Source organism: Staurois parvus, unplaced genomic scaffold (assembly GCF_062004578.1).
Source record: "Staurois parvus isolate SC_StPar_1 unplaced genomic scaffold, SC_StPar_1.0 ptg000230l, whole genome shotgun sequence".
Classification (NCBI taxonomy): Eukaryota; Metazoa; Chordata; class Amphibia; order Anura; family Ranidae; genus Staurois; species Staurois parvus.
Genome location: NW_028318026.1, coordinates 6,770,019 through 6,792,285, shown reverse-complemented (window position 1 = coordinate 6,792,285; position 22,267 = coordinate 6,770,019). Strand labels below are relative to the sequence as shown.

General features: G+C 41.8%; 1 protein-coding gene across 2 annotated transcripts in view; it reads left to right on the top strand.

Annotated features, from left to right (window-relative positions):
* Positions 1-22,267, top strand: part of LRRCC1 (leucine rich repeat and coiled-coil centrosomal protein 1) — an 81,748-nt gene that overhangs the window by 24,195 nt on the left and 35,286 nt on the right. For both annotated transcript variants that reach the window (XM_089679722.1, XM_089679721.1), the window contains exons 5-11: positions 1,816-1,983; positions 6,508-6,683; positions 7,210-7,425; positions 8,020-8,213; positions 13,214-13,415; positions 14,904-15,052; positions 19,133-19,337. In XM_089679722.1, coding sequence (XP_089535848.1) covers positions 1,816-1,983; positions 6,508-6,683; positions 7,210-7,425; positions 8,020-8,213; positions 13,214-13,415; positions 14,904-15,052; positions 19,133-19,337 — 1,310 coding nt within the window. The remainder of the gene's footprint in view (positions 1-1,815; positions 1,984-6,507; positions 6,684-7,209; positions 7,426-8,019; positions 8,214-13,213; positions 13,416-14,903; positions 15,053-19,132; positions 19,338-22,267) is intronic.

Sequence of the window (22,267 nt, the reverse complement as noted above, 5' to 3'; positions counted from 1 at the left end):
ACGAAAAGGTTTTATTACATAAAAATCATAGCCAGTGAGCCAATGAGGAGAGAGTGGGGGACGGGGCCAAGCTGCATCTCTGTGTCTTATGGACACCCAAAGCAGGGCTCAGGAGCGGGCACGCACCAGTGCCCCCATAGCAAGCGGCTTGTTTTCGGGGGCAGTGGTTAAGGGGAAATAGCCAGGAGTAGCGGCACGGGACCTGAGAAGAGGAGGATCAGGGCTGTTCTGTGTAAAACAACTGCATAGAGTGGGTAAGTATAACATGTTTGTTATTTTTAAAAAAGCCAAACCTTTAATACCATCTCAATATTCATGACTACTCGCGTTATGCTGCCACCTTTAGGTGAATGGACACAAAAAGGCTGGATCTCCTCTCAGGCATAACCCCTCCCAGCTCGGCTAAGTCTTTGTAACATGTAATGAGGGACACAAAACAAAGAGGGATTTCTGTGTCCTGTGATGTAGTCCCCAAAAAAAAAAAAGGATTTTACAGGTAAATCAAAAGTCGTAATATCCTAATCTTGCATCACATGACACAGAGGAGGTAATATTCATGACTAATTGGGATGACCCAAAGCACTATAATGTAGGTAAGGCATAACGGCAACAAGGCGAACATAGCCAAAGCCCCAAAAGAGCAGAGAGGGAACCCCACTACCATGCCATCTGCATTACCTTCCACCTTCCTGGTAGAACTTGGTAAGTGCATGGAGAGAGAACCAGACCGCAGCCTTACAAACTTGAACAACCGATGCTTGATGCATAATAGCCCAGGAAGCACTGACACTCCTGGTGTATTCGGCCTTACCTGAGAAAGGAGGACCCTTGCCCCTGACATTTCAGGCTTGAGAAAGGAAAAATAAATATATATATATTTATACACACCCCTGGACTGAATGGCTATCAGCCACCACCACATCCCATAAAGCACAGCAAATAATATACAACTAAATATTGGTAATTTTATGTCTACTTCATATGGCCGTTTACATGCTGCCATCGTAATCCAGCGGCAAGAATCAGCGGATTCTTGTAGCTGGAATGACCAGAACATGCAAAAAGCAGCAGCCGCTCAGCCTATTTAAACTGTCATGCTGCCACATCATTAAAAACTGTCAATACATGCTGTTTATACCCACTCAGTCACTGTGAGATTTGTTTTCTGTATTCTGCAAAAACCTGGTTGATCCTGCTGTTTACTGTCCCTCCTTCCTTGTCTGTGTCCCCACTAAAGCCTGAGATTGTGTAGACCAGCTGTTGCCACATCTACTGAGCATGCTGTAGTTTCAGTTCTCCTTTAAGCTGTTCATTTCTTCTTTTTTTCATATCTGTGCAGCCCACCGGACTATAGAGTCACACATGTGAGCATATACCCTCCTGAGTAACAGACAGCCCACTCCCACCATCCTGTATGGCCATAAAACCGCTAAACAAAATTGGGGTGGGATATTGCATGTTGATTGATGGAAGTGTCACCTCCCTGTAATTCTAAGCACATAGAAACAATATACATAGAAACAGACATTTATTTATAAAATGGCACAGAGAACACTGATGACTGTAAAGAACTAATTGTGTATCATCATTAATGCACCAATTAGACTTGATTAATAAAACTGATTTCTTTTTTTTTTTTTTTTTTTTTTGGTAGGTAGGTATAAATTACAGAACAGCCTTGCTTTTTTCTTTGTGTCACTAAATTTTCAGTGATGTCATTGCAATAATAAATTGCAGCTGTTGCTGAATATAAATCTTGTCTTGCATTGCTAGTCAGATTTCATGTGTATTTGTTGTCTTGTCACTGTTTTTCAGGTTTAATTCCGCTACATGGATGGAATTACAAGCTTACCCACCTTTATCTCCATGGCAACTGCATTAATAGCATGGACCATGTACTGCAATGTATGGTGGGATTACAGTCTTTAGCTCACCTTACATTGCAGCATGCTGACGAAGGCAACCCTGTTTGTTTTGTAGCAGGTAATAATACGATCTTTTCTATTTTGTAAACTACATTATTACAACAAAAACACGTTGCTACACGTTAACAGACAATGGGATTAGTGGTTGAAGGTGGATGATGAGGTACTTGAAATGGTCACAGCAATAAGTCTGCTTCTAGTTTTATATTTGTAGGACAGATTAGATCTTGAAGGATAAAGCTAATTGGTTGTTTGGACAACATAGACAGGTTTTTTTTTTTTACTTTATTCCCGTACTTTGTCATGTTGCCCATTTTGTATATTTAGTAGTAAGCAGAAGAATCAAGTTCCTTTACTGTCTCTGCAGCACATTATAAAGATATGAAAAAAAGATCTGTAGGGTTAAAACACAGCTGTAAAAATTTCAGTCTTCAGTTTGCCTTTAAACTCAGTACTTGAATATACTGGCATTCTGGCTTACTAAAGGTAGATACAAAACCTCTTATTGCTGCATGCACACTGGCTTTTCTTTATAAATGCAAAAAACACTACAGAAAAACGCTGATAGTAGCGCTTTTGTTTTCGGGTTTTAGTAGCGTTTAGGAGCGTTAGTGTTTTACAGTACACGAGGAAAAAATAAACGTTACGAACTCTACCAAAACAATTTGAAAATCACTTTTAGCAAAAAAAAAAGACAGATGACAGAAAAGAATGGGGATTGAAACATATTTTGTCATTTTTTTAGATGTGTAGATAGGTGCAATCCACCCCCACAGTTCCACTGCAAAAATAGATATAAATGAGGTCCTATCCGACACTTTGTTCATTTTATAAGCTTGCTGGAGCCCTGTGTAATAAAGTCTATTTGGAAGACAAAGGTCACTTTGCTGTTAAATTCAAAAGAACATAATCTGCTATTTGGTTAATTTCGTTTTACCTATTTTTGATAACTGCAAGGATTACTTCAGCATCTGGGTTCATTGCTAGCTATGCTTTTAATGTGCAACAGTGTTTTCAGCTACCCCATAGACATTTAAATTGTTGCCTGATCTGGCTGAAAACCGCTAAACAGCGATTTTTCCACTGGCACCTTAATGTAAAAGAATTCTAGTTGTTTAGCCTCATTAGCCAAGAGCAAAAAAAGGATGTTGGCTGAGATGCTGAAAACGGCAACGGTTCCTTTAAAGCAGAACTCAAAAACTTCTTTACATGTCCTTGTTGCTGATTTCCTCCCTTCACTGAATAAAGTATTTTTTGCTCCATAAGATGCACCTGACCATAAGACACGCCTAGATTTTAGAGGAGAAAGACCAGAAAAAAAATATTCTGAACCAATGGACTGCAGACACAGTACAGGAGATGACCAGAGACTGCGGACACAGTACAGGAGATGACCAGAGACTGCGGACACAGTACAGGGGATGACCAGAGACTGCGGACACAGTACAGGGGATGACCAGAGACTGCGGACACAGTACAGGGGATGACCAGAGACTGCGGACACAGTACAGGGGATGACCAGAGACTGCGGACACAGTACAGGGGATGACCAGAGACTGCGGACACAGTACAGGGGATGACCAGAGACTGCGGACACAGTACAGGGGATGACCAGAGACTGCGGACACAGTACAGGGGATGACCAGAGACTGCGGACACAGTACAGGGGATGACCAGAGACTGCGGACACAGTACAGGGGATGACCAGTGACTGCGGACACAGTACAGGGGATGACCAGTGACTGCGGACACAGTACAGGGGATGACCAGTGACTGCGGACACAGTACAGGGGATGACCAGAGACTGCGGACACAGTACAGGGGATGACCAGAGACTGCGGACACAGTACAGGGGATGACCAGAGACTGCGGACACAGTACAGGGGATGACCAGAGACTGCGGACACAGTACAGGGGATGACCAGAGACTGCGGACACAGTACAGGGGATGACCAGAGACTGCGGACACAGTACAGGGGATGACCAGAGACTGCGGACACAGTACAGGGGATGACCAGAGACTGCGGACACAGTACAGGGGATGACCAGAGACTGCAGACACAGTACAGGGGATGACCAGAGACTGCGGACACAGTACAGGGGATGACCAGAGACTGCGGACACAGTACAGGGGATGACCAGAGACTGCGGACACAGTACAGGCGATGACCAGAGACTGCGGACACAGTACAGGCGATGACCAGAGACTGCGGACACAGTACAGGGGATGACCAGAGACTGCGGACACAGTACAGGGGATGACCAGAGACTGCGGACACAGTACAGGGGATGACCAGAGACTGCGGACACAGTACAGGGGATGACCAGAGACTGCGGACACAGTACAGGGGATGACCAGAGACTGCGGACACAGTACAGGGGATGACCAGAGACTGCGGACACAGTACAGGGGATGACCAGAGACTGCGGACACAGTACAGGGGATGACCAGTGACTGCGGACACAGTACAGGGGATGACCAGTGACTGCGGACACAGTACAGGGGATGACCAGAGACTGCGGACACAGTACAGGGGATGACCAGAGACTGCGGACACAGTACAGGGGATGACCAGAGACTGCGGACACAGTACAGGGGATGACCAGAGACTGCGGACACAGTACAGGGGATGACCAGAGACTGCGGACACAGTACAGGGGATGACCAGAGACTGCGGACACAGTACAGGGGATGACCAGAGACTGCGGACACAGTACAGGGGATGACCAGAGACTGCGGACACAGTACAGGGGATGACCAGAGACTGCGGACACAGTACAGGGGATGACCAGAGACTGCGGACACAGTACAGGGGATGACCAGAGACTGCGGACACAGTACAGGCGATGACCAGAGACTGCGGACACAGTACAGGCGATGACCAGAGACTGCGGACACAGTACAGGCGATGACCAGAGACTGCGGACACAGTACAGGCGATGACCAGAGACTGCGGACACAGTACAGGGGATGACCAGAGACTGCGGACACAGTACAGGGGATGACCAGAGACTGCGGACACAGTACAGGGGATGACCAGAGACTGCGGACACAGTACAGGGGATGACCAGAGACTGCGGACACAGTACAGGGGATGACCAGAGACTGCGGACACAGTACAGGGGATGACCAGAGACTGCGGACACAGTACAGGGGATGACCAGAGACTGCGGACACAGTACAGGCGATGACCAGAGACTGCGGACACAGTACAGGCGATGACCAGAGACTGCGGACACAGTACAGGCGATGACCAGAGACTGCGGACACAGTACAGGCGATGACCAGAGACTGCGGACACAGTACAGGCGATGACCAGAGACTGCGGACACAGTACAGGCGATGACCAGAGACTGCAGACATTACGAGGGATGACCAAGAGACTGCAGACAGTACGAGGGATGACCAAGAAACTGCAGAGAGTACAGGGGATGACCAAGAGACTGCGGACCATTGGGGAGGGAGGAGGAGCGGGTACCTGAATTTGACTGACAGATGCCCGCTCCCACTTCCGCGGAGTTGTCCTCCCTTTAGTGTGGGCACCCTGCTGTAACAGCCGGGTGCCCACTGCGCATGCGCGAGAAACACTGCGCTTTGTGAATGGCCCGGCGTCTTCTGGGACCTGTCATGAGTCCCAGAAGACGCCGGATCATTCACAAACCGCAGCGCTTCTCGTGCATGTGCAGTGGGCACCCGGCTGTGACACTAAAGATGCCGGCGCGGGAAGACTGTACTGCTCTGGACCAAGGAACAGGTATGGTCCGGCTGCAGAGAAGAGCTGAGCGGCCGGCCCGGTATTCTGACACGGTGGCGGAAATACCGGACCGGTCGCTCCATATTGGCTTTATAAGACACACTGACATTTTCCTGCCTTTTTTTGGGGGAAAAAAGTGTGTCTTATGGAGCGAAAAATACGGTATGTTATCTATCTGCTGGTTCACTTAGTAGTTTCTCTGAAATAGCCTATTCATTTTCAGATCAAACAGTTAATTCTCTTTGGTTTCCTGTTTGTAAGACCAGTGGCTTCTATGCCTCCCATTCCCATAGCCACAGGTCTTGGCACATCCCTTCTATAGTTCTTTCTCCAGGAAGCAGTGATGTAATTCAGCCCCACTTGCAGTGGTGGGTGGACTGAGACTCTCAGACACATTCGACATGTACAGGCTTAGTGTACCTGCCCACTACAATTCCCTGTGGTTGATGGGAACTATAGTTGCCTTTTATTGCAGAGAGAAAGGATAGGATGTGCTGCTATTATACCTGCTCCTTGGCAGAGCAGATGCTGGCATCTATTGAAATACAGAGATGTCATGATAATTCAGTTAGATTTTCCTCCTAAATAGTAAGGATTTTCAAAATTGTATTAACTGTTTAGTTTTTGTGTAGGGGTATACTAATGGGTGAGTTTTTGCCTGGAGTTCTTTAAATTCCCAAATTTGTAGAAAATCTATCATTTTCCTGCTACTATTTTTTGCTTGTAAATCCATTGGATTTTAGCACTGTGTTGTTGTCATATGTCATTTTAGAGATTGTCCTAAATTGCTAAAGCTTCCATTGCAAAAACTGTTATTTTGTCTTTAGGATACAGAGATGTGGTTCTTGGAAACCTGCCACAATTAAAAGCTCTGGATAGTGTTAGTAGGTCAGGCGAACCTGTTCCTATGTATGATGTTGATCCTTCAGATGTTCCCATTCTTGACTTTCTGAAATATTTGATCACTACTTGTGACGATGATCCTGGCAGCAAAGAATTAAAGGTACCACTTTTGCCATTGTTTGTCTACTGGAGATTATTATTATACAGGAGATTAGCAAATGTTATTAGGCATTAAAATAGTTGTTCAGAGCATTATCTTAGATTTTTTTTTTTTCTTGTTTTTGGATATGAGGCTTACACTCTTTGTTGATGATGCAGACTCAGACTGACCCAAAAAGACCTGCAGCTGTAATTGCAGCGAAAGATGGTTCTACAAAGTATTGAGGGGGGCTGAATATAAATGCACGCCACACTTTCTATTTATTTGTAAAACATTTTGAAAACCATTTATCATTTTCCTTCCACTTCACAATTATCTGCTACTCAGTGTTGGTCTATCACATAAAATCCCAATAAAATACATTTACGTTTGTGGTTGTAACCTGACAAAATGTCGAAATTTTCAAGGGGTATGAATACTTTTTCAAAGCACTGTATATTTTATTATACGTTCAGGGCTAAAAATACAATTTTAAATATTTGATTGCTGAATGTTTTGACCACTGCACATTTGTATTTATCACTAGAAATCAACAAGTGGTCCTGTCATAACGCCTCGAATTGACCAGGTTTTATCACAGTATCGAAAGAGGCCTGTTGTCCTAGGTTCAGGGCACTTAAGTAGATGTATAGATTCTACGACTTCCTCAGACCAAGAGTCCACCATACATCAAGATTCCACCAGCATCCTGTGTGAAATGAGGATTAAGAGGTTGGAGGAGCAGATATCGGAACTTCTAAAGGTTTGTCTTTGACTTCCTACCTTGGTTGCAGCTCATTTTATAATGTACTTAAAGCTGACCTCCAGGAATTCAGCCACTTTCTAGAATGTGCTGGCATATTATGAGTTAATTCGAATGAGGTACATGACACCTTGTGGACTTCTCTTTTATTAATTACAGCTGATAGTTTTACAGAGTACAACTTTCACAACACTCCAAGGTGCTCTGATAGGAGAGTTGCTACTTTCTTACACAGCAATAGCCATGCCCGCCCCTCCCCTCCCCTGTCCATTCACAGAAGGTTTTATTTTTTGTGAGTTCACATAATACAATGCGTTCTGTGATTGGGCAGGAAGGAGGAAGTGGGTTGGTACAGTAATGGTGTGCGACACTGCAGCGGCAGGAGCTAAAACCTAGGTTCAGCGTCAGGACACCAGAATTATAGCAATCAGTATGCTCCTAGTGCTCAGTAAAAATGTCAGTGGTAAATAAGAGGTAAGTCCAGAAGGCAGCATGCTCCTCATTGGACTTAGCCCAGCACATTTTTTTAAAGTGACTACATTTCTGGAGTTTAGCTTTAAAATAGCAGTTTTTAAGGTATTTATTTCTTTACAGGCTCCACAACCCAAGCTAGAAGCAGCTTTGAAACCCAAGAGAGACACTGACCCCACAACTGAGAGTGACTCTGAAAGTGAGAAGGAAAATAAAAAGACCTCTGTAATTAAAAGGAGCAAAATTCCTGCGTATAAGAACAGACAGACACAGAAACAAAACTGTCATCAACAACCAAAGACCCTACCTTTAACTAGGTATCACTGTGGCTGATCTCTCATTCTTATTTACAAACCATTTTGTGACCACGTTATGCGTTTTTTAAATCCACATGAAAAATGGCAATTGCTGTGAGAACATTAATAAGTCTTGTAGAAAAGAACTAGTAGTCCAAGAGTATATGCTCCTAGCTCTCAGAACCAATGTCAATTTGAAAAATGATTGCCAAACAGTTAGTGTCAAGTTAACTGGCACATACTGATGCTGTTAAACTTTGGTCTGGGCATCTAAATTTAAAAAAACTCAGGTCATGAAAGAAAATGCTGCTAGTAACCAATTATTCATATATAATAGTACTGTGCATTTTAGACAAGACCTTGTAGGTCTTGGGAGGATCGAAGAGGTCTTGTGGATAGCGTTGTAAGTAGTTGGTATTTTGAATTTTATTCATTGGGCGAGTGGAAGCCAGTGGAGGGATTGGCAGAGAGGAGTAGCAGACACTGAACGTTTGGTAAGGTGGATGAGCCTGGCAGCAGTATTCATGATGTACTGGAGGGGGGATAGCCTATGCAAAGGTAAGCCAATGAGGATGGGGTTGCAGTAGTATAGGTGAGAGATAACCAGGGAGTGAATTAGGAGTTTTGTGGTATAAATGGTTAACAAGGGGCATATTCTGGAGATGTTGCGGAGGTTGAAGCAGCATGATTTAGACAGGGATTAGTTGTGGGCCTGAAAGGTATTACAAACATCTTGGAGAACTACATCCACAGGTTTTCTGTGGATGTAGGCTGCCTCAAATCCTTCTGTATTTTCATGTAATCCCAGACAGACTCAATGATGTTGCGATTAGGGCTTTGTGGAGGCCATACCATCACTTTCAGGGCTCCTTGTTTTTTGTTTTTTTTTTTCTCTTTTCTTCGCTGTAGTTCTTCATGACATTGGCTTTATGTTTGGGGTCATTGTCTTGCTGCAGAATAAATTTTGAGGACAATCGCACATCTCCCTTATAGTATGGCATAATGGCTAAGTATCTGCCTGTATTTCTCACATTGAGGACACCATTGATCGGACATTGGTGAGGACCATAGGTAGACCAAGGAAATTTATTGCAGCAGATGAAAGACGCACCATGCTTACTTCCCTTCAACATTGGAAGATCTCCAGCAGTGCCATCAGCACAGAACTGGATGAAAACAGTGAGGCCCAGGTACACTCATCTACTGTCCGGAGAAGTCTGGCCAGAAGTGGTCTTCATGGAAGAATTGCAACCAAAAAGCCATACCTCAGACGTGGAAACAAGGCTAAGCAACTCAACGATGCACAAAAACATGGACTGTGGTGCAGAAAAATGGCAGCAAGTGCTCTGGACTGATAAGTCAAAATTTTAAAATTTGGCTGCAGTAGGGGGGCAGTTTGTTTTCCGAAGGGCAGGAGAGCGGTACAATAATGAGTGTATGCAGGTAACAGTGAAGCATGGTGGAGGATTTCTGCAAGTTCGGGGCTGTATTTCTGCAAATGAAGTTGGAGATTTGGTCAGGATCAGTGGTGTCCCTAATGTTGAGAAATACAGGCAGATACTTATGCATCCTGCCATACCATCAGGGAGGCATGTGATTGACCCCAAATTTGTTCTGCATCAGGACAGTAACCCCAAATGTACAGCCGATGTCGCTAAGAACCATCTTTGGTGTAAGTAGAACAAGGAACCCTGGAAGTGATGGCTCCCACATCTCAACATCATGAAGTCTGTCTGGGATTACTCAGAGACAGAAGGATTTGAGGCAGCCTACATCCACAGAAGGTCTGTGATTAATTCCCTCATAAACTGTGTGTAAGTGTACCTAGAAAAAGGTATGCTCCTTGACAAAGAGTGGTCACACCAAATATTGAATTGGTTTGGATTTCTCTTCAGTTCATTTACTTTCCATTTTGTTCGTTAATAAAAATAAACTATTGACACTTCTATTTCTGAAAGCATTCTTAATTTACATCATTTTTTCACACCTTGTCTAAATCTTTTGCACAGTACTGTAATATTTATCAATTATAGTAGACTACAAACATCTAATTTAAAGGGTTGCAGATGTGGTTCTCCTACTGTGTAGCAGCTTAACTAATGTTTTAAGACATTGATTTTCAAACTTAGTGAGACCAGGGCAGGTTTAGTTTTTTTTGTTTCTTTTTTTCCATGCCATAACATTAAAGGGGAAGCGTGGAAATATAAAAAAACAAACACCTATTTGCCTCCCTGCTGCAGCATATTCTGATGCTGCAGCTGTCCCCTGCCAGCTCTAGGCCACAGAACCAAGAGATCATGCGACCGTTTCTCACTCAGTTTTTGGTCCTCTCGGAGCTGAGAGCAGTGATTGTGACACGCTGTCACTTGATTCTGAGTCACAGGAGAACACAAGTAAGTGCACTCCTGTGACCCACAGGAGAAGTATGACCCAAAAAAATTTGGCCATACTTTTTTTAAGAACTCATTTAAGTCTTTGCAGTGTGACACACATTTTGTCTGATTAATGTACGTGTTACATGCGTTACTGCATCACCTTAAAAAAAAGAAGTTTTGTGTAGTATAAACCGTGAATGCAAAATATGTATTGCCATTCTTTTATTGTAGGAGTATAAACTTTTTTTCTTCGACTATGTATGTCTGTTGGTCTACCTCATAGTCCTGTAATCATTGTATGATTGAAATACAGGTCAACAGACATACAGTGCATCCAGAAAGTATTCACAGCGCTTAAGTTTTGCCACATTTTGTTATGCTACAGCCTTATTCCAAAATGGTTTAAATTCATTTTTGTCCTCAACATTCTACAATACCCCATAATGACAATGTGAAAGAAGTTCGTTTTGAAATTTTTGCAATTTATTAAAAATAAAAAACAAAAAAACCACATGTACATAAGTATTCACAGCCTTTGCTCAATACTTTGTTGAAGCACCTTTAGCACCAAGAACAGCCTCAAGTCATTTTGAGTATGATGCTACAAGCTTGGCACAATTTCTCCCATTCTTCTTTGCAGTACCTCTCAAGCTCCATCAGGTTGGATGGAGAGCGCTGGTGCACAGCCATTTTCAAATCTCTCCAGAGATGTTCAGTCGGATTCAAGTCTGGGCTCTGGCTGGGCCACTCCAGGACATTCACAGAGTTGGCCCATAACCACTCCTTTGTTATGTGGGCTGTGTGCTTAGGGTCGTTGTCCTGTTGAAAGATGAACTGTTGCTCCAGTCTAAGGTCCAGAGTGCTCTGGAACAGGTTTTCATCAAGGATGACTCTGTACATTGCTGCATTAATCTTTCCTTCGATCCTGACTAATCTCCCAGTTCCTGCCACTGAAAAACATTCCCACAGCATGATGCTGCCACCACCATGCTTCACTGTAGGGATCATATTGGCCAGGTGGTGATCGGTGCCTGGTTTCCTCCAGACATGACGCTTGGCATTCAGGCCAAAGAGTTCAATCTTCATTTTATCAGACCAGAGAGTTTTGTTTTCTCATGGTCTGAGAGTCCCTCAGGTGCCTTTTGGCAAACTCCAGGCGGGCTGCCATTTGCCTTTTACTGAGGAGTGGCTTCTGTATGGCCATTCTACCATACAGGCTTGATTGGTGGGGTGCTGCAGAGATCGTTGTTCTTCTGGAAGGTTTTCTTCTCCTCACAGAGAAACGCTGGAGCTCTTTCAGAGTGACCATCAGGTGCTTGGTTAACTTCCTGATTAAGACCCTTCTCCCTCGATCGCTCATTTTGGCCAGGTGGCCCTCTCTAGGAAGATTCCTGGTGGTTCCAAACTTCTTCCATTTACGGATGATGGAGGCCGCTGTGCTCATTGGGACCTTCAATGCTGAAGAAATGTTTCTGTACTCTTTCCCAGATCTGTGCCTTGATACAATCTTGTCTCGGAGGTCTACGGACAATTCCTTGGACATCATGGCTTGGTTTGTGCTCTGACATGCACTGTTAACTGTGGGACCTTATATAGACAGGTTTATGCCTTTCCTAATCATATACAATCAACTGAATTTCCCACAGGTGGACTCCAGTCAAGTTTTGGAAACATTTCAAGGACGATCAGTGGGAACAGGATGCACCAGAGCTCAATTTTGAGTGTCGTGGCAAAGGCTGTGATTACTTATGTACATGTGTTTTTTTGTTTTGTTTTTTTTTTTCAATTTTTATTTTTACTAAATTGCAGAGATTTCAAAACGAACTTCTTTCACGTTGTCATTATGGGGTATTGTTTGTAGAATATTGAGGAAAAATTAATCCGTTTTGGAATAAGGCTGTAACATAACAAAATCTGCCAAAAGTTAAGTGCTGTGAATATTTTCTCGATGCACTGCACATACAGTATCAGGCACTAGGCAGGGGACACTACTGTCCAGCTGCAGAGCACTTAAAAGTGCTAGGTGTATGTCATTTAGTGTACAACGGGTCTCCTCCACTCACCTATGCAATTGCTGCCTCCCCTGGTCTTTGAGCAGTTCATGTAATCTGTGTGATCACTGTTAGGTGACAGCCTAGGGAGTCTCTGTGCTGCAGCAAGTGGAGAAGAAATGATGGTGCCCGCAGACAATCTGACACCCAGCTTCTGAGACCCCAGCACCAGGCCTGCACTGTACTGCTGTTTTACATACTGTGTGATGCTTGGGACTATCCTATGCTATGACAAGTCTGTAATTGTTAAAAAGCACAACCTATATTTTATGTGATTAATGATAGTCATATTGTGAAATCTGATTATAAAAACTTTAAAAAAAAAACTTTTTTTTTTATTCTAAGTGTTTCAGAATCGTACACCTATCTGCTTGAAGTAAGCAAATGAGAAATCCATTCTGTGGAGGAGCAGTATTTAGCTATGGGGGTCCTTGCACTGTTTTTAAATATTATAATACGGTGTTCAGTTACTTTTATCCCACATAATCATGTCAGAGTTAACTGAACAGAATCAGCATTTCCATTCTGTAGAGCTGTGGGTTCCATATGCTATGACTAGTATAGTTATTGTCTGCTGTCATCTTACATTTTCCAGTGTGTCTAAGCAGAACGCAACTAGAAAGCAGAAGAACCCCAGCCCTCACAGGAAAGCACAGAGACCCAGTAGTGGATCGTCAGAAAGAGCAAATACAGACAGTACAAAACAGGTCTCGGCAAGACTTGTTGGACCTTTGAGATCTCCGCAAAGAAGACTAGAACCATCGGTGTCCAATTCGGTGGAGGAATCTACATACAGGGTATGGAGTTATAAGCCATGAAAGTGGATAAGTACTCAAAAGCGAAAGTGCTGCTACTCATTCCCATCCCCAACTGCAGCCTCCTGGCACACAATACACATCCCAGGAGGCTGCAGGAACAGTCCAACAACATCACACAATTTCACACATGTGCAGTGGGAAGCTGGCTGTGCTTGCTCAGGAAGTCGCAGCTGGCTTCCATATCCAGGATGGCGGCGCCAGGGACCCAAAGCGGTAAGAACTGACTGTGGGAGGGCAGTGCTGAACCCCAGGCACTAGCAGGTACCCGATTTTTAAAAGTCAGCAGCTACAGTATTTGTGGTTCCTGTTGAAGTTCCTCTTTAAGGAATCCGGAAGCAAAATTTGTTAATGTTTAAAAAAAAAAAGTTGTTTTGCTTTACAATGTACAATGCTTTACTGCTTGCATGCCATAACTCTATTAAGTTCAAGGAAGTATGTTGGAAGATATTGTATATTTATTATTTTCTTCTAATTTTTAAGGCATCATAGACGCCTTTAAAGGTTTCCGGAAGATGAAATAAAACTTTAGTATAACAAAGAAGAAAATTGTTTTAAGAGACCAATTACTAGGTGTCTTATTAAGAAAAAAGTTATCTACAGTGGAAGGAGGGCATTGAAATATGTGGGTTTTGCATTCTCTAGAATTTAGCGATAAGTTTGTCACAAACTTTGCTGCACATCATTCTAGCTCAGTTCTGCTCAACTTTGACATGTTGAAGAGAAGGATTTGCTACAATCAAGGAAAAAACAAATCAGATGCTTGGATTTACCTTTTTAGGTTTTTGAGCTTTGTCTAGTATTTGCATGTTGATATCATTTCAGAAGTAATTTCAAGTATTTCTAAAAATACATCTTTCATTTAAATAGTCCTTGGTGATCCTGTCATTGGCAGGCACTTTCAATTATACAGTGATAGTGTTCTTTCCTTCCTCCCAATGGTTCTTCTACATTGTTATTGACAATTTTCTATTGAAATTCAGTATGTTTATAACCAGCTTTATACTGCCTTTAAAGAACCTATTGAGGTGATGATATACAGGACATAAAACAAAATGTAAAAAAACTTTCTGTTGGTTACCTGTCCTATCATGAAATACTGCTTCGGGCTTTCAAAGCTGCCAGTCACCAGAGCAAAGTGTCAAGGCATTTTGGTCATGTGATCTTTGTTGAGGTAAGGGACCATTGTGGAGTAGCTGAATGACCAGTTGTGTAAGAATAACTGACTCCCTGGCCCCTTCAGCTGAGGTCAAGTGTCCAACTAGCAATCAAATTATGTTTTCTCTTTTCTAGAAGCCACTAAGGACTGGAGCTTACAGGCAGTATATAAGTAACAGGACCGTCTTTTATTACAGTTCTTGTAGACTAATCATTTCCAGGTACTTGGAAAGTACTAGATATATGTTTTTATGAGGCAGTGCTTTGAAGATGTTAGGATTTAAATCTGATTGAGTTGTGTTTACTTTGCAGGCACTTGTTCAAGAACTAGATCAGGAAAGAGAACGGCGATGGAAAGCTGAACAGCTTGTTGTAAAGCTAACAGAAAATATCAAAGAGTTGCAAAGTCAGGCTAAAGAGGAGAAAGACATAAACAGCATGGCTGTACATGCCACAGATCGGTGAGAAGCCTTGCATTCGTCTACAATAATTGGCCCCTTGGCTTATTGGGATACATAATCCTAAAAGAACAGAGCGTTATAGCCCTTCTTTAGTTTTGTTTGTGTTTTGTAAAACATGGGATTTGGTTTTTACACGCATCTTTTTCTCTATAGATAAAACATATTTTAGTGCATAAAGAGCATGGTAATGTTAACTATTTAGACATTGTTTGATGGTAGGATAATAAACATGTGCTGAAAAACATTGTTATTCTGAAAATACTAGTTGTTTTCTGGTTGTTCTGATCCATTGGATTCATTATTTTTGTAGCCTCTGACCTGTAACAAGTATGTAGATTCTGACTTTCTAATCTGCATGCGTTTTCAAGACCCTAGCTCAAAATACTGAAACTAGATACAGTGGGCAACTAGTATTAGAAGAAGAAATATGATGTGATGCAATACCAGATATCACCTATAACATTTCAGTTCTCAGTTCAGATGGAAAGCTGTAGGAGGTGAGAAACATGTAAATGTCACATACAGTGGGGATCGAAAGTTTGGGCACCCCAGCTAAAAAATTGTATTAATGTGCATAAAGAAGCCAAGGAAAGATGGAAAAATCTCCAAAAGGCATCAAATTACAGATTAGACATTCTTATAATATGTCAACAAAAGTTAGATTTTATTTCCATCATTTACACTCATACAATAACCGAAAACGAAAAAATGGCGTCTGCAAAAGTTTGGGCACCCTGCAGAGTTAATATCTTGTACTGCCCCCTTTGGCAAGTATCACAGCTTGTAAACGCTTTTTGTAGCCAGCCAAGAGTCTTTCAATTCTTGTTTGAGGTATCTTTGCCCATTCTTCCTTACAAAGGTCTTCCAGTTCTTTGAGATTTCTGGGCTGTCTGTCACGCACTGCTCTTTTAAGGTCTATCCATAGATTTTCAATTATGTTGAGGTCAGGAGATTGTGAAGGCCATGGCAAAACCTTCAGTTTACGCCTCTTGATGTAATCCCCCATGGATTTCGAGGTGTGTTTAGGATCATTATCCATTTGTAGAAGCCATCCTCTCTTTAACTTCAGCTTTTTCACAGATGGCATCAAGTTACCATCCAAAATTTGCTGAAATTTTATTGAATCCATTTTTTCTTCTACTCGTGAGATGTTCCCTGTGCCACTGGCTGCAACACAACCCCAAAGCATGATTGATCCAACCCCATGCTTAACAGTTGGACAGAGGTTCTTTTCATTAAATTCTGTGCCCCTTCTTCTCCAAACGTACCTTTGCTCATTCCGGCCAAAAAGTTCAATTTTAACCTCATCGGTCCACAGAACTTGTTTCCAAAATTCATCAGGCTTGTCTATATGTTCATTTGCAAAGTTCAAACGATGATTTTTGTGGTGAGGACGTAGAAGAGGTTTTCTTCTGATGACTCTTCTATGAAGACCATATTTGTACAAGTATCTCTTTATAGTGGAATAGTGTACCACAACTCCAGTGTCTGCCAGATCTTTCTGGAGGGATCGTGCAGTCAAACGTGGGTTTTGAATTGTTTTTCTCACAATCCTGCGAGCTGTTCTGTCTGATATTTTTCTTGGTCTTCCAGATCTTGCTTTAACTTCCACTGTCCCTGATGACTGCCATTTCTTAATTACATTCCGAACAGAGGATATTGACATCTGAAAACGCTTTGCTATCTTCTTATAGCCTTCTTGAGAACAATTGAGAACAATCCATGACACTGGCAGGACTCAGCTTTGCAAAGGGGGCAGTGCATGCTATAAATTCTGCAGGGTGCCCAAACTTTTGCAGACGCCATTTTTTTGTTTTCTGTTATTTTGAAAGTGTAAATGATGGAAATAAAATCTAACTTTTGTTGACATATTATAAGAATGTCTAATCTGTAATTTGATGCCTCTTGGAGATTTTTCCATCTTTCCTTGGCTTCTTTATGCACATTAGTACAAAGTTTTAGCTGGGGTGCCCAAACTTTCGATCCCCACTGTATAGGGATCAGAAGGATCTAAAACATTTTTTCTGTTTTTTTTTTTTTGTTCTTTTAAAGCTGGAGGATTCTTTTATTATGTGCTTTCATTTTGAAATATCCCCCATCTCTAAAGTGGGTCATATATTTATTAAAGTTCAGCAGGGACTGGCCAAATTTCGATCTCTGTGTGGCATTCCCTGCTCAACAGAAGTCTGTTGTTTAATTGACTTCTGTCAAAGGCACATGTTGGAAAATGTTCCTTGATCAGCAGCTGCAACTAAGCTGCTGATCAGTGTATTCTGGCTACTGCTGGTGCCTCCTGCAAAACAAAATGTCCCAGAAGGGGGGGATTCCTTCATCCACCTCAGTTGAATAGCAAAAAAAAAAAAAATAACAGTGTGTGGCCAGTTTTACTTCCTTACACCCTGGCCATCAAAGTTAGACATAGAAAACCTAGACCTCAGGTGTACATTCAGTGTCCAGCTTACCCAGGGCCCATCAGTGTTTACAGTCAACCTCTAAAATACAAACTCTTCTGGTGCTTCTGCATCTGGCCTGGTTTTAGGCAGTAATGGTTTTATCTGCTTTGCGGTATTTCATGGAAACATAAATACCATTCTGCTAATTATTAAATATTAAAAGGATGGCTAGTGTGGTTAATTTTTGGTGAATTATATTTAAAAATGGATATCTGCAGCTATTCTAGGCCTCTTAGTGAATGTTTATTTCACCCACACCCTCTTACACCTTTAACCACTTGAGCTCCGGAAGATTTTACCCCCTTCATGACCGGGGCTTTTTTTGCTATTCAGGACTGAGCTACTTTAACTGGCAATGACACAGTTATGCAACACATTAGCTGAGTGAAGTTTATATAATTTATTTTTTTTTTTACACAAAAAACTTTCTTTTGGTGGTGTTTGATCACCACTGGGTTTTTTATTAAATAAACAAAAAAAAAAAAAAAACAACCACATATTCTGCTCCATGTCTTTAGTAAACAATCCCAATAAGTGTATATTATTGGTTTGTGTGAGAGTTATAGCGTCTACAAATGATGGTAATGGCTGTGATCAGCGACTTATAGTGGGACTGTGATAGTGCATCGGGCAATCTGACACTAACTGATGCTGGGTGGGATCTGACTAAATGACCTTAACATCTCCAGTGACATTAATACAGTGATCAGTGCTGATACTATACACTGTCACTGTACTAATGACACTGGCTGGGAAAGGGTTAACATCTAGGGGCAAACAAAGGGTAACAATGTGTAATGTATGCTGCTTTTACTACTAGATGTCACTGCTTTATTTCCTTGCTTTGCAGGGAGAGAAAAAACAGCCACATCGCTGCTCTCTGTTCAGAGCCCTGTTTTCTTGGCAAACACAGGGCTCTGAACTGTCATTTGCTAAGCAGATCAGCAGGTCTCGGCCAATGAGTTATGGCCAGGGCCTGCTGATTAGCTTCTGCTATAGCAACCAGCAGCACAGAAAGGAGCAGTGGGTGCTCACACCCCCTACCCAGAAATGCCAGATCACATACAACTACATGATCTTGCACAGTGGGGCTACTCTGCCACAGTGAAACTGTGGTAGGTGGTCTGCAAGCGGATAACCTTTACATGGTGGTATATCTTTTACTGTTAAAGTGGATCTAAAGGTAGTTTTTTTTTTTCACCTTTTAATGCATTCTGTATGCATTGAGGTAAAAATAATCTTCTGGGTGTAGCTCCCCCCTTATACATACCTGAGCCCCATCTCAATACAGTGATGTGTATGAGAACTTCACCTTTCCCTGGTCTCTCTCTCTTCATTGGCTCCTGGTGCTGTCAATCACAGTCAGTGAGCTAATGAGGAAGCGGGGACAATGTCCATTCACAGGAGCATGGCTTGGGAGCACGCAGCAGGGGGCAGGAGCCAGGACCATTGGCATGGAACCGGAAAAGAAGAGGATTGGGGTTGCTCTGTGCAAATTATTGCACAGAGCAGGTAAGCTGAACATGTTTGCTATTTTTAGAATCGCTTTAAGTAATTTCTAATATTAGAGGAATATTGCAAAGCCCTTGCAAATGGTTTGTGCTTTATGTCTTTTTTATTTTTGTAGGATTAAAGAATTACTTCTGAAGGAAAAAAATGCGAAATGTACATTGCAAGCACTTGTGCACCAGTTAAAAGAAGAAAATGAGAGGCTTATCAATAAAATAAAGCAGTCAGCTAGTAAAGAAGAAGAATATCGGCAAACATTTAGAAAGATGGAAGATGCAGTGTCTAAATTAGAATCACAAAGAATCCAGCAGGAAGCATTGGAGGTACAGGATATTCATAGCTTTTCAAAATGAGTTTTTAACATCATTTTTCTTGTATAGGCTTAACATTAAACAAGAATCACCGCTTTCAATGTCCTCTGCCTATAGAGTTTTTTTTTTTTTTAAATGTAACTGCGTCTGCCTACATAATATAGGTAATTTTCCAGAATGTATAACTGATTGTTGGTTGGCATTAGATGCTTTCCATTGCATTTTTTAAAATGCATCTGGAATGCAAGATACAGTCATTGTCATGCATTCCAATAGCCCTAGTTCACCCCAGTGCAGTCAGTTCCAGTGCTTTCAACAAAAGTACAACCTGCTGCATTTTTTTCATCTGGAACACATCAAAACTCGTGTGAATGCACCAGAATGAACGTAAGAAACGGTTTTTCTAAGCTTTTTCTAGCATCACAATACACTGTGTGCACAATTATTGGTCAAGTGAGTTTTTTAACCAAATCATCTTTTCTTTATCCATATTGTCCAACTCCAAGCTGTAAAAACTCAAATGATTATTGGATGTAAGCAAATCAGGTGTTGTGTATTTGTGTAATAAGGGAGGGTGTGGCCTAAGAAGATAAACACCCTATATCAAGGTGTGCATAATTATTAGCTTCTTTTCCTCAGGCAAAATGGGCCAAAAAAGAGCTTTACGTGACTCTTGAAAGTCAAAAATTGTAAAAAGTCTTTCAGAGGGATGCAGCACTTTGGAAATTGCTAAGATATTTTGGTGTGGTCACAGATCCAACAAATGTTTTGTTGCAAATAGTCAACAGGGTCGCAAGAAATGTGTTGAGAAAAAAGAGCCGCAAATTAACTGCCAAAGATTTGAGAAGAATCAAACCTGAAGCTATCAGGAATCCATTATCCTCTAGTGCTGTCATATTACAGAACTGCAACCTACCTAGAGTACCCAGAAGTACATGTTGTTCAGTGCTGAGATATGGTCAAGGTAAAAAAGGCTCAAACCCGACCACCACTGAACAAGACACATAAGTTGAAACATTAAGACTGGGCCAATAAATATCTGAAGACAGATTTTTCAAAGGTTTCATGGACTGATGAGATGAGAGTGACTCTTGATGGACCAGATGACTGGGCCTGTGGCTGGATCAGTAATGGGCACAGAGCTCCACTTCGTCTCAGATGACAGTAAGGTAGAGGTGGGGTTGTGGTATGGGCTGGTGTTATTACGGTAATACTAGTATCCCACCTCCATCTTGCTGGCATCTGAGTCGAAGTGGAGCTCTGTGCCCGTTACTGATCCAGCCGTGGGCCAATCCATGTGGTCCATCATGAGTCTCCTTAGGCCACACCCTCCCTCATTACACAAATACACATCACCTGATATGCATAAATCCAATAAGCATTCAAGTTTATACAGCTTGGAGTTGGACAATATGCATAAAAATGATGAGTTGGTCAAAAAACTCACTTGCCTAATTGTGCACACCGTGTAAAAAGAGGGAAAGAATGCACTGGAACGCATTAAAAACACGTCAAAAATGCATCTAAATGTGTATGCAAAAATAAATTCGGAATGTTGAAATTGCAGTGTCGACCAACCCTTATGTTATGTTTTTATGTATAAGTAGCCTGATTTTTGCCAGTCACTGCTGATAAGTTATGTTGGCATTGATTGAAATGTTGAACAGTTTTCACAATAAAGTCTCTGTAAAGATTTGTGAGTTGTAGTGTTAGTAAACTGTTGATGCTGCCTAAAGTCTAGTGAGCAGAGTTAACATTTTGTGCTGTTTGTCTCTGCAGTACTGGATTGTTAAGCCACTACAGACCACCTCCTCTTATGTTATAGCGATCAGAGAGGAGGTTCTGTAGTCCAAATCATAACTATGCATAGGGTGACAACATTGCTGTCCAAGAGATAAACTACAGTGATTGAATGTTGGCACCGTAGTGCAGGAAATGTGTTACTAATCATACTGGATCATATCATCTGGTGAAAAAAAGGAAAGCAAATGCAGTCACTACAACTCAGGACTGGTAAGCTGCAATATATGAAATTTTTGTTCTTGGTTATAGATATGCTTAAAGGAAACGAGTTTAGAGAGATGTATGATTTTGTCATTGTTGTCCAACATCTAAAGTTTCCCTACTGTCTCTTGTTTTAGGCTTTTTTTTTTTCAGTCACTGACCTAAAGCACAAAAGTATATTAGGAATGTGAAAGTTAAAGCATATGTCAGGTCAAAAAAAAAAAAAAAAAAATCCTATACAATACATCATCTTTGCATTGCTTGTATAGCTTCTCCTGTTGTATCCCTTTAACCACTTCCCTCGGGTGGACATCATATGACATCCTGGGAGGGAACTGGTTATACCGGAATGATGCCTGCACTTGCTTACAGGCGTCATCCTGGTATCAGAATTAACAGCAGCTGGCAATGGGCTTTTTAGCAGAAGTGATTCACGTGGCTGACCAGCTGCTCGATCAGTTCTGCACACGAGACTCCAGATCTCTCCATATAGAGGACCAGTCACTGGTGATCACACCACACTTCTGAGGTATCATTGTGAACGTCAAAGTGAGAGCAATAATTTTAGAGCCTGACCTCCTGTGTAAACTGGTAACCTGTAGAGGCATTTAAAGTGTCGCCTATTGAGATTTTTAAGTAGGGTAGTTTGGCGCCGTTTCACGGCTGTACGCAATTTGAAAGCGTGACATGGTGGGTTTCTATTTACTCTGCATAACCTCATCTTTTGTATTTTGCGAAAAAATTTGGTATTGTTTGTGTGCAATAAAATTCATTTAAGTGTATTTTTTCCAGAATAATTGCTGCACAAATATGGTGTGACCCAAAAAATTGCAACACCTATCATTTTATTCTCTAGGGCCTCCTCTAAAAAATATTTATGATGTTTGGGGGTTCTAATTCATTTTCTAGCAAAAAAAATTTAATTTTTTTTACATGTA